The sequence below is a fragment of the Ascidiella aspersa genome, chromosome 5 (assembly GCF_963924565.1).
Source record: "Ascidiella aspersa chromosome 5, kaAscAspe10.2, whole genome shotgun sequence".
NCBI lineage: Eukaryota > Metazoa > Chordata > Ascidiacea > Phlebobranchia > Ascidiidae > Ascidiella > Ascidiella aspersa.
The window spans coordinates 21635273-21649073 of NC_139451.1; the positions used below are offsets into that span (position 1 = coordinate 21635273).

General features: G+C 37.8%; 1 protein-coding gene across 1 annotated transcript; it reads right to left on the bottom strand.

The window, feature by feature from the left end:
- Nucleotides 1-2868: 2868 nt before the first annotated feature.
- Nucleotides 2869-8521, bottom strand: LOC146145388 (uncharacterized). Its single transcript, XM_083389938.1, has 4 exons — nt 8245-8521; nt 7231-7394; nt 6490-6602; nt 2869-4881 (listed from the first exon to the last, which is right to left on the bottom strand). Exons 1-4 carry the CDS (start codon nt 8495-8497, stop codon nt 4626-4628), a joined length of 786 nt encoding a protein of 261 aa, XP_083246064.1. The 5' UTR covers nt 8498-8521; the 3' UTR covers nt 2869-4625.
- Nucleotides 8522-13801: the final 5280 nt, after the last annotated feature.

Consider the following 13801-nt stretch of genomic DNA (forward strand, 5'->3'; position numbering starts at 1 on the left):
TAATATGTTCAAACAAAGCACTGGTTGAACTTTAAAATATACTTTTCATACCACAAATTGCTTAAACTGTTATGCAACTCGTCGTTTTGTGTTTAGTCAATAAAGCTAGCATGGAAATGCGTCTTATTATCATGTTGACGTGTTTCGTGTTCTGTAACAATGACTAATGAAACTATTAGCTTTAAATTTGCTCCCCGGATTAAAATGTTTCCATCACGGAATGCAAGTTGACACAATTACTAAATGTCTTTCGACTTGCCTCGCATTAATTATTTCGCCGAAAAGCGGACATGGATTGTAAGAAATAAGTACAACTTTACGAGAGCCGTTTAGCCTTATTGCCAGGCGATTGTGCCACAAACATAGAGGCAATAAACTAGATACAACTTTATCTGCAAAGTCTGTCGGTGTTTAAACACGAGTTTATTGTCTAATTCCTAAGTTGTTGTATTACTCTTAGACTTGGTAATACAAACGAACAAATACCGTTAAACGCTGTGGTCAGGTAACCAAAGGGTAAATCAAGTTAAAGAGGTTTTAAAGTTTTGAAGTCCTAAACCCAACTCTAACCCATTTTCTAACCCAACACATTGCACACCAATAACACTAAACAGGGTAAAAAAATCCGGTGCCAAAACAGTGGCGCCATAACAGCGCCATTCAAACCAGGGAGTCGAACCGTAACCGAACCTGAACCGTTTTATGTAAAAGTTTAAGGAGCAGAACCGGAACTGAACCCAATATTTTAGAAGAACCTGAACCTTAACCGAACCTGAACCTCTAAACAAAAGCGGTTCACTCCAGCATGACGTCACAACCTCTATTTTGCATAGTCAAGTTTTGCCATGTTCGAAATTTTATGAAAAAAGTGAATACTGATTAAATAAAACATCATTATTTTTTTTCCCGATATTTTAATAACGAGCTGCATGTTTACCTCACGTAACCCCACATTTATTGACCCACATTTTCATCTCATATTGCACCGAACCCGAACTTTATAAACCGGTTTTGAAAATAAATGTAGTCGAACCGGAGCTGTACCGGAACTTTTAAAATGTTCAAAACCGAAACCGGAACACCGCTGATTCAAACTAGGGCGCCCAGACGCCGACACCAGAACGGCCGATGCCAGACCAATGGCCCCCGATCGTCCCATACCATCTGCTTCAGCCGTTATTTTGGACATTTAGGCCTTATTCTAATGAATTTGGTATTCCGACAGGTTTAGGTTCTATTTAGACGATTTTAATCTTGTTCTGTCTTGAATATTACTGCCTATTAGGCTTTATTATGTCGTTGGTCTTAATACTATGGATTTTTCTGCTTTAGGTATTGTTGCTTTTTAGGTCTTATTGTTTGATCGCAACTGCGAATTAAAACGAAATTTTGCGTTTTGGAGACTATAATTAACTTTTAAAACATAATACATTATAGTGGAGTTTTTTGTATTGGTATTTTTAACAAAATGCTGTATACTGATTTCTCGCCATAAAACCAATTAAACTAAACTGTCAATTGTCTTCTTCGTAAATTATACTCTGTTTCAGGGGTTCTTAAGCTTTTTTTACTGCGAACCTCTTATTTTTTTTTTGCTTAGCGTGGACCAGGCAAGCAAATTTTATAGATGACGTCATAAATTGCCGTATTAATACAAATAGACTTCAGAAATCTGTTGATTTTGGTCAAAAAAATACATTCAGTGCAAAACGGTTTAGTTTTTATTACTTCTTAAATATACACGAATATTTCTATTAGGCCTTCGTGGACCCTTAAAGCTAGTTTACGGACCCCCAGGGGATTCATGGATTCCAGTTTAAAAAGCCCTGCTCTATTTCTTTCGAATTTTCAATTCGTGCAACATACCACGATAATGTACGATTGTTCGTCGTGCAGATGCTCCAAAAAGTCGGTGTTTATTGTTGCATTGAGACTTTACGGTACTCGTATATGTTTTCAATCGTCAGTCAGTTATGTTAAGTAGAAGCTTTCTTTGTTATGACGTACGCCTAGTCTGGTTAACAATTTTTTTAAACTCTGCCAGTTTCAATATTTAGGACAGATTAAGGTTAATGAAACATAAAATCTATATTTAACGACTAAATTAAAGGTCGATCTTGCAGAGCGTTAAACTAGGTCGACACAGTTGAGCTGATTTCAATTTACTTATAGTTGTTTTGCCCTCCTAAATGCTGGTTCGCAATTGTTTTTCAAGTTAAGATAAATGACTCCTACCCTTCATGTTCTTGGTATTTCCTTTGATGCCTGGCTGTAGGCAATACTTAAAACAACATACCGGCTTGGCAGCTAGAACAATGGACCTCACTGTTGTGCTAAAATACGCTGACTCATTTTACTTGAGAATTCATAGGCTGCTTCGTGGGTTATTTTTATAAGTGCCATTTTGCGTGTTTTTACATACGATTGTGATTTGACCGCATACGTTCAAAAGAAAGTCGACTATAGACATTGGACCTTCGCAACATGTAGAAAATCGAATATTGGCTTGGATTAAGATCATTCAATCTTTTATTAATTGTAACAATTATAACTGCTAATATTGGCATTTTGTAAGACTATGGATTTCTACATTTAATGAACCATGTGAATATGTGATAATCGAAATGACCTTGAGCCTTGCAGGATAATTGTCGACCTTAATTCCTAAACAGTAAGAGTGCTAGTATTTTGAACTGTTTAATGAACCATAATATACAAACACTGTGATCCCTAACATTTTATACCACAACTGCAATTGTATATTACTATTTGGCAATGTAGATCTCTATATATTTTTTTATACGTAATATATGATAAACGACATAATAATGACAAAAATGCATTAACATCACGACGGAATAAGACCTACATCTGTAGGAATAACACCTTTAAGATTTTGAAAGGTTGACGAACGATTACGAGCCACCAATTTAGCGTCGACCGTTTTGGTACCGTAGTTTATGCGCCGCAGTTTGACCAGCGCCGTTTGGGTGCCACTGTTTTGATATTGCAATTTTTACGGTGTTGAGGTTAGGGGCGGGTAATCGCGTGGGTTTATTTCATTTATGCTTCAAATTATTGCGGAAGTTAGTGATAAAGTTAGGGGGGTAGGGTTAGGTAATATGTTGTTTAATATTGTTATGACTGGTTTAGGCCTTATTCCTATACGGGTTTAGGTATTGTTATTCCGATTTATACCATTTCTAAATTTTACGGAATTAATCCTATTTTGGTCCTATTCCGAAATACAGCGTTGATGATATTCTAATTTCGGTCTTAGTTCTGGAGTTTCAAAGATTTGTAAATGAATAGTTTCCTCTATGATTGTCAGACACACTGTACACTTGTCGTTACAAACACGAAAGTTTAATCGACCGACATTACGACAATCTAATTTACATGCGCTCTGTACAACGCGCACCATGCGAAATCAAGATAGAAGCGCTCGAGCCGAAATGCAACCGAAAATAAACAAATAATCAAAGCAAAAGCAATTTATAAGCTTTGTGCTAAATTTTTACGCGAGAAGCAATTAAAGAGATAAACCCGTAAAGCGAATCGAATCAGCACGAAGAAAGTGGGGTTGTAGTTCAAAAGATCTGGGCTACAAATTGCTACCATATCCATCACTCCCAATTCTACAGTTAACATATGATAAGGGGTGGCGAAATCAGAACGTAGAGCGACCCGACAATTTGCAATGCAAACCGAACATAAAGCGACTACTTCTTGAAACGAGAAGACAATTAAACGCTTGACTGATTTTGAACTAACCATTAATTACGCAGAAATAGGATTTGCAGCCTTCTAAACTGATAGAATTGCAGATAACAACAATCAAATGACAGCAATTAATCACCTTTACAGCAAGAATTGCCTCATTTAGCAACAAGCTAAATATACTCTCAAAACAAAATTGAAAACAGCAACCATCAACAAACCAGTGTTTGATGACAAATGTTTTTTTATTCCCAATGGGTATTTTGACTATGCTATAACATGTTTTCGTAGGTTTAACTGCTAATTAGCAATAACGTGCAAATTTTAAAATGTTAATTCAAATTAAACCCAATATTATGAGGCCACCCTCGAGGCCTTCATACAAGATTTTTCATAGATTTTTTTTCGAAACCTTTTACTTTTAGGTAGGAATGTCCGATAATTACATTTTATTGCGATACAGGTTCCAGATATTTTGGATAAAGAGTGTCGCTATCCGATCCGATAGCAATTGACGTCATTATACTCAAACAAGTAAAACCGTTAAAAACAAAACGTTTAAAGGTAATTTTTCCATGCTATAAGATAAAATTTGCTTGCTATAGTTGTAAACTTACTGTTTTTTGATAAGTTTACCTTAAAGCAAGTAATAATTTAGCATATCTTTGGTGAAAACCATATATAACCTCTGGATCGGATCGGCACCGATACTACCCGAGTATCGGGTATCGGCTCCGATCTGACATCGTCGGAAATTTCTATACTACTATAAGGTACAGACACCTGCTGTGTGCTTCGCAAAACGGCGGCAGGAATTCTCTAAAGTATAGCTTTTTCTAAACCCGAGCTGTTTCACGACCACTATAGTACTCTTTCCAACACAACAAAAACTCCCAAAGGCGCCTCTAATGGCAATCGGTTTGCTGTCGCTTCTGCAGCAGCATTCTCTGCCTGTCATTTCGATGCTTTCCCACTTGACGTTTTTTGCAGCAAGGCCAGTTGCAGGCCAGGTAGCCGACGATGCAGCCCAGCACAACGCTGAACACGATCCACACGTTGTACGTCATCACGGCCAGCATTATGACGTAGGAGAAGACGAGCTGGACGCCGTGCAGGCCGGTGTCGAGCAGGTGCACGCAGATCGGGTTGTGCGCACTCTCGCTGAATAAATCGCGCATGAAACAGTTGGTTTAATCTTTAGCAGTGGAGATTTTGGTTTTAGTAATGTTGACCATAACGAATTTTAAGAGTCACTAAAATAGACTTTTACATACAAAATTCTGTCGATCTTATAGATTTATAGAATGTTTTTATTTTATATTTAAATTAATATTATTGCGTTTGAATGTCAAAAGGATGGCGAATACTACTTTTTTGCAGTCCAATGGCCAAAAAGCGTTTTGTTGTTTTAAAATTACCCCTTAGTAACAACATAAATAAAAACAATTGCGCGATAACATATATGGCGGAATAATACCTCATATAACTTCAACCATATGAAAATCTCCCAATTAGTCTAAATACCATCTACAACTGTTGGAATGTGGGACGATTGGGTGCAGCCGGTTCGGCAGCAGTCGTATATGGGCCGATTTGGCGTCAATGTTTGGGTACCAGGCGATTGGGGTTAGAAGTTAACTTAACCTTGAAATTTTTTCGAAGGACTTATTGGGTTACGGTAATAGAGTTGTTTATATCGTATTATAGTCGCTCATGTCTTATTCTGACGGGTTTAGGTTCCTCGTTCAGTCTTTTGGTTGTCAGTTTGATCTTATTCCGAATTTAGATTTATTTTGGCGTTAATGTTTTCCTAATTTCAGTCTTATGGCTTGAGTCCAGTGTCTGTCTTAAGCTGTTGTGCTAAAATCCATCCTCGGGCAACTCAACCCAAACTCGTGTAAGTTTGGCGAACCTGTTAAGCAGTCGCAACCTAAATAAGCAAACATGATGTCACTACACTTAGTATAATATGAATCTGTGCACTTAGCCTATACTTATTTGTGTCCATCAGAGGTTACAAATTGCTGCGTCACAATGGTTTATATGGGTTCGTATCGGCTCGTCACAACCCCAAGGTTATCTGGGTTGCAATCGCGTGATGTCTTATTGCCATAACAAACAACAGCGAAAGCGAAAGGTTAAAGTAGTTAATTTCAGAGCTTTCCGAAGAGTAACGATATCTTCGAATATGATGAGACTGGACCAGTAAAATGAAACCATTCATTTTTTTAAAAGAGCTTAATTTTATAAAAAAGAACTGGCCAAGAGACGAACGATATATTCTGTCTGTATAACCAGCACTTTTACCATTTACATACGTTAACGTTGTTTTGCCTAAACCTTAAAGACGCATATTAACAAAAGCTCAATGCATTTTTTAATAAAAAAACGCCATGTATTGTTCTGAGCGTTTACGACAGTGTTTTGATGGCCAAAAAAGGTCGAGTGATTTCAATATAGACTAGTTAGTGGTTCTCACACTATGTACCTTTGAGTCTAAAGATTCTTGCGTGCCGCGAGAGTTTTTGAAATTGCAAACATGCTAGCCTGAAATGACACTATTCATTGGACCACTAATGATATCTTCGTATTGCCTACTATCTTGCACAGTAGGGAGGGCCATAAAAGTACTTGAAAAAGTTTATAAATAACTTATAGAGCCACTATCTGCTTTGAATCAGCATTTCGAGACGTCCAGACCAACCCTCGGGCAACTCCGCTTATGCTCGTAGATTCCACCTAAAGTTTGTAACCCAAGAAGCATATTACCTGTCGGAGGTGAAGCCCACTTCGTCATCGATTGCAGCGTCAACATCGGTGACGTAAACATCACTGCCGCGTGACGTTTTGGGATCACAGCACGAAGCGCAATTCTCTTCCAACTGTACAGACAATAATAAGTGTTATCCAACCCAGTTCACCTTGTTAAGGTAACGGATAGAAAATAAACTCTTCCTGTCTGGTGTTTGGTTTTTGTCTGATATTTCGATTAGTGTCTAAATTTGAACTTTTATTTTACTCATATTTAGGACCCAGACTTATTTTAGTCATATTTAGGACCCAGACTCGACTAGAAGTCGACAAACAGTGTGGTTTTGATTTCCCCCGCGATTTAGTCAAAAAACTTCCCCGACACAATTTGGACTTTGAGTCATGCGCAAAGGTGTCACGGCTTAAAAAAATAAATAGTTATATCAGATAGCTATCGGTTTTTCAACCATGATTTTCGATCCGACTCTGCCATTCTACCTTGAAAGGTACTTTTTTCAATTCTAGTTTAGCATCCATATCAGATCACGATGCTTTTGGTATCAGATCACGATGCTTTTGGCCTAAGACATCTGGTAAAAATCTTCAGTATCGGAAATCCCTACTCTTGGCGATTTTTTTATATTCATAAAACGTGGATTTATTTTGACCAACACACGCCTACCAACGCACACCAAACCCCTTTAACCAGGCGTGCGATTGCTCCGACCGACTTTAAGTGCGATTTTAAAAGTAAACAACCTTTGTGACGTATCTCTGCCTGGTGGAGCGCGGTTTCTTGGAGCTCGCGCAAGAACAGCAGGGCGCGGCACAGCAGCTGGGATCCAGGATTCTGAGACGGAACGCCTTCATGTACTCGTAGGCAATCCCGATGAAGAACAACAGCATGCAGCCGATGAATAAGTCTGCGCCAAATATAATCGACAACAAATTAATAATTATCGGCGTAAAACAGTGCTTCTCAGCCTATAGGCCGTTGTTCGATTCGGTTGGGTCGCCGACTGTAGTGACTAGCAAGGTTAGATTTATTGGGATTGGACCTCTCTAATATTTGAAAAAACTGCGGGAGAAATAAGACGACATTGTGCATTTTATTATATTAGAATTTATTCATTCTATTTGTGTGTTATATACTGTAGTGTTCACTTACTTAAATGTCGTTTTAGAGAGTTGGGTCGATAAAGCTTCGCTCTTAACCTACGTTTAGAATTTGGTTTGCCGCTAAAAAGGTTGAGAAAAACTGGCGTAAACAGACCTCAATTGGCAGTATACTCATGGTCTTCCTAATTGGTGGAATTCTGTCCGCATTAGGACCTTTAGGGTTTTTGAATGTGATTCTCAGCAAATGTCCCATTTTATTGAAAATTAATTAACAAGAAAAATTAAATGCATTTTCTGACGACTGACGACTCACAAACTTTCCATTTTATTTTGTTTAGATTTGAGCAGCAGAGGGCCGGACTTTTAAGTTTTTTTAAAAAAATATAGCCCTGGAATTACTCAATGTAGCCTATACAGTATTTATTACAGCTATGGCGACAACAAAAAAGTCTTGCATTTACAATTAGTTATTCTTAAACCATGTCGAAGCTCAAAAACATTTATTTGCATTCCTAAACAACATTTATAGCTTTTTCCTTATAACCCACAAAAAAAAGTTTGGGCGCTATAGTAATAAGCTACCAAAGCCAGAGAAAATTTCGGCAGAGAAGTACCGATTAGTCAATTTTTTTCCCAATGGACAGACTTTATTACCTGTACGGTATCTGATCTCTACAGAACTCAAGAGAAGGTGAAATGGCAGCTTATTGTTGAAGACCATGGTCATCATCATTTCCATAGGCGCCATTCCCATGTCCATGCTACCGTTGCCCGCCATCGTGGCACTTTCCTTTTGGTCAATGTGGCCCGTGTGGCCCATGTGGCCCATGTGGCCCATGTGGTCCATTTGCGGCATCGCGGTTTCGGCGCCCGCCATTTTGCCGCCGTGCATCGAATCCATATTCATAGTGAAGTCTGTTAAAATGTCTATAGTACCTATAGGAAAGAATGCGTTGGTTTATAGACTTTGTAATTCATTTTGTACTTCCATAACTTTTGAAAAAAATTTGTGGGCCTCGAGCAGAATAGGTAAAAGGTGTATTCGCATAGCATACATCGTAAAACTCTAATAAATATAAAACAGTGTCTAGCTGTTTGCTCCATTGACCAGCAACAAAGTGGATATAAGTCAATATCCATGTTGGTTATTTAAACAAGATCTTTATAGTTTTTTGACAACGAAACAATCATTTTACAAGAAAATTTATAGTGGACCTTTTTGTTAGGTCACCATGAACCCAACTATAAACCCCTAAACCCTCCTAAGCATTTTTAAAACAGGGCACCTGAGCCCATAAAATGCAAACTACAAAATATTAAAAGCTTTCGCAAAAAATAAATGAAAAAGAAAAATAACCAAAAGTTTCGTTAATATCAAAAGAATCGTTAACAGAAAAACAACAACACAGCTCAAAAAAAAATCAAAACATGTACATGTACACCAGCAAACGCTGGCGATTAGGAATTTCGCGCAAATACTTGGTTGTCAACGTAACGGACCATGACTCTGCAAGGTAAATAGGACTCTGATTGACGTTAAGTTAACTTTTCGTTTACAAGTTCCCAAAGGTGCTCGGGGTGATATGACAGTAAAGGATTACTCAAACGTTCTGCAAGAACTTAAGAAGTCACGGGTGAACTGCACATGACATGAACCCTGACAGCCTTGCATCCTGGCAGTGTAAGCTCAAGTAATACCTCTACTATCTTCTTTCAAGGCAAACAACGGCACTTTGAAACACATTGCATTGTTAGAAGACCTCCGCACATTAAAGATATACTGACGTTTTTAAACGCCACACAAGACCCTTCATGAAAAGGTTACCACGATTTTTTGCATAACATTTAAAAAATAGTTGGACATATTACCAACAGCTGTTGATATTGATAATGTTTGAAAGTAAAACAAATATAAAAAGATAGATATATCCCTACGAATCACAACTAATCCAAGTTTAACATGCACGAGTAATTGGTTCATTAACTGTTTGTTAAGTATACAAATAACTTCTTACGTCAGAAGTTCAGAATAATAACATGCATTAGTTTAGGGACGTTACATTTTCGAATTTCTTAACAGTCCTTCCTCCATTACTTTTAAAAAGTTTATTTACTTTTACCCAAAGGCCTCGGACATAGCATTAAACCGGTAAATATCCCTAATAAGTTTAGTACAAACGGCTTTTTAAGTAAATTTCCTTTTCTAACGTCGTTCAATCGGATGTGGAAGTGTATTGGCGCGAAACCTGAGACATGGATTAGTCTACCACATTTTTCACAATTTGCTCTCCAGTTGTTTAACATTTTTAACAATTCCCTGACTCAAGTAATTATTTATGCCTGTGTACACTTGTTAGCATTCCGCTTCGTTTGCAGCAACTACAAGGTTGCTTCCAACGCAGCAAAACTTCACGTTCGCTATACAACCGGCAATAAAGACAGTGTTTACAGTCGGATCACCCTAGATTTAAACAACCCGGTATTTAAGCAGCATAACGAACGGCGATCTGCCAAGCGAGTTTAAGAATAATCCCAGCAGTAATGGTAATACAACTTTTTTTGTAAATCAGAAATTAAGAAATGCATAACTGTTACACATTTCCGTTTTTTAAATTCATACTAACTATTTAGCACAATGTTAACCTTTATAACGATAGAATCTTATTTTATATTTTTAAATTACTATCCCATCTTCCCTCATATCGATTTTTACCTTTCCTCTGCACCTCCAGTTTGCAAGAATCGCAAAGCATTTTCATGAATTACGGAGTTTTGAAACACTCTGCTTGTATGTATTGTTGGTTCTGCCAGTTAATCTGTCAGTCTGTACGTGCGTTCTGCAGCTGGTTCGAAAAGCAATATTTTGCTTAGCGTAAAAGGTTTGCACCACCTGTCTTGAAAATTGCCAAGCATAGACAGATCGAATACAAGTAAAACTCATAGTTAAAAACATGAGTAAAAAATCAGACATTTAAACTGTTTTCTCTTTTTGTACATTTTGTTTGGCATTTTTTCTCTTTTTGTGATATTTTGATCTCTTCTTAACATAAAACTCACGAAATTTTGAATGAAACAAAAAAAAAGCCTAAAAAAATCCAACTCAAAGGGTTCAAAAAAAGCCTAAATTTTCAAATTTGGCTTTAAAAAAATCCAAACTGGCAACCCTGTTTCTGAGTTTGGGTATTGGCCGCGACTGGTAAAAGGTTGTGCCCATTTCTGTTCTAAACAATCCTTCTTGTTTGCTGTTTAAATATTTGAAACGTCGACCCCTGACATTGTTCGTGAAATTGTTTCACTTTTAAACCAGGGCTCGAAAGACGCGTCCTGCAAATGACAATGTAACGACATTTTCTAAAAAGTTTCTATCTCACACGTCCAAAGTGGTTGCTTCCGCTTTTTTCAAACTTGCTTACTGTACCTTACGTTAATATTTCCATTTTTAAGTTTCCTCACGGAGAAAGCTTGATTCTAAAATTTAAATGCTTTGAATAACATTACGAACAATGGCTACCACAAACGGCTGTTAAAAACGCCCGCAGGCCTGCTGAAAACCATTATAAAAAAACTGTCGTTGCTACGAATACTCGACCTACTGTTGCGACCCACCTAATGTTCTTACATGTGAACTAGACTATAGAAAGAAAGGATTCGTCGTCAACTCGCAACGATAAAAATAGAACCGGTAAACTGGAGAAAGCAGCCAATTAAGCTTTCTATCAGCGCGCTTGATTGCTCTCTGGAAGGCGCATTAGAGTTCAAGCGCATGTTTATATTGTTTGTGTGTGCGCAGGTTGGGTGAGGGTCGACCATAACCAGGTGCTTGCACAAATCAATTACAACATTAACATACTCCTTTGCTCGAAGTCCCGAGACTCGTCTATTCATTAACTCATGGCGTATTTCAGTCGGTAGAATTACCTAAAGCGGAAACGCTTTTTTTAAAAGGCATTTATTTGCAATATAACAAATCGCCATGAGCGGATTTTAATTGATCAAAGCCATACGGAATACCCATAGAAAAATTATGAACCGTAAAGCAAATATTTAACTGAAAAGATAAGTTTAAAAATAGAGTTAGCTCCACCAGGCAACATAATTTATTGAAATGATAAGTGATAGGTCTGCTTTTATTTAACCACGCAAGTTTTCAATGCTTTGTTAAAATGATCGATAGCTTCTTCTGAAAAGCGGGTTCTATTATCTTTGCTTTATAGCTATAGCTGTACGCACCTGTTTGAAATTTAACCAACTCTTTTCAGCGTGTCCTGCTGCCCTAGAAACCTTTAAAGAGTTGTTTTCTATGCCAATCCAAAACCGTGAAACAAAACTAGGGTAACCCAATGGAAGGTTCGTGAAACGCTGCTAGGCGGACCTGGCAAAATTCTTCGAAACATTCCGTCATTTTATTGTTGATACTGTCTGGCCGGTTTTAAACTCTCTAAGGGGAAACTTCGACAAACATCGCACTTTTAAACTATACCACGTCGCGACACGAATAGGATAAAAATCGCAAACCAATTTGAACTTCAAACAAATCTTAGAATAACGGCAAAAAGTCGATTGCTGTTTCACTCTGCTAGTTTACCAAGCGTGTTTTAAGTTTGTCGCTTACATTCGTCAAACAACGTACGCGGCACGCAGCTTTTTCGTTGTGCGACTACCAATTCGGACAGAAATCGCCGTTTAATATCCAGTCGGTCTGTAATTCGCCCACAAGTTCAATGCCTTTTTTCTTTCGGTTTCAATAGGGTCTTTCACCTCCGCTTTGGAGCGATATTCCTAGGGACAAAAGTGGAATTAATTATTATATTAATTCGCTGGGAATGCATTCGTAGTTCAATACAAGTGAAACCGTCACGCTTTGTCATATCGGTCGGCTAGGAAACTTCGTGTTCTGCGGCGGAAATAAGTTTGGAGAAAGTAGCTCCGAGCGTTATGGATATTGTACCTATTAAGAGGCCACTCACATACACATGTTCTACCATTCGCATATTCTGAGAACCAAAAGTTTTTTCTACCTTAGCACCTTTATTTTGCTTCTACTTAGTTCCAGTTTCTATTAAAAATAAAGTAAGGTATTTTGAAATAAAACTCTCTGGAATGGGCGCTTTACAATGACTTTGAATATACATTGCTTAAAAACATGTCGTAAAAAAATTCTCGACATATTACTTGAAAAAACAACTTGATATGGCCGCAAACTGTTTGCGTGTCTCCAGAACGCAATCTTTTTACTACTTTTGTGGGTTTCAAGCCCTTGTTCAGTTTTATAGGCACACCAGAATCAACCGAACAACTCGATTGAGTGTGAAAGTCATGCGACCGTCCTTTTAAACAATAGAGACCCTGTATAGTGTGCGATGGCCGACTAAATCTCGACCGAAAGTGTAAACTGAAACAAGTAACTCGAAAATTTGAACCGGAACAAATCAATCAAATGACCTCCGACTTACGTGCGTCACAAAAGTAACACAGTTACCTAGCATTCAGACACCGAAAAAAATACAATGAAAAAACAATTCAACTAATCTGCCACGATGTAAAATATATTTATTTATGCCACACGAAAGTATACACAACACTATTTCTTTCTTATTTCGGGCCCATTTTTAACCGTTCTGCTATACGTGAAAATAAATTAAAATATATAAAAATATTAAGCCTAGGAAAATATTGTTCGTTTTACGTGAGGTCAAATGCTCACCAACTTTTCACTTTAGTTTCACTTTAAACAGGGAATAGCTGTCTGCAAGTCATAAAAGTGACTGATGATTGTATTACTAAACAAACACTGGGCGCCTGATAACCGTGACGCAGGGTTTTTTAAATGTGGTCTGCGGAACCCGTGAGGGCCATGGTCTAGTACAGGGTGGTCCAAGGTTGACAGCATCGGGGGCCACAATATACGTTGCATACTCTTGGCGGGCCACATAAAGCAGGCTACATTTTCGTTTGGTCGGGGTATGATAAGTTCAAAGATGACGCCGCAAAGCATCGTCAAAAAGTAACGTCGAAGGACATATAAGGTCCACAAACTTGCTACTATCGTTGAACTTGTGCGCAAATGGAATCGAGTGACAACGAGAATGGCAAAAAGGTGCGCGCGAAGAGCGAAAAAAATTGCGTATTTGACAAAATTTCAATTTAGAAGAACCTTACTGCATTTATAAGCGTAGAATTTTTTTTAACTAGATTAATTTGGCTAAAATTG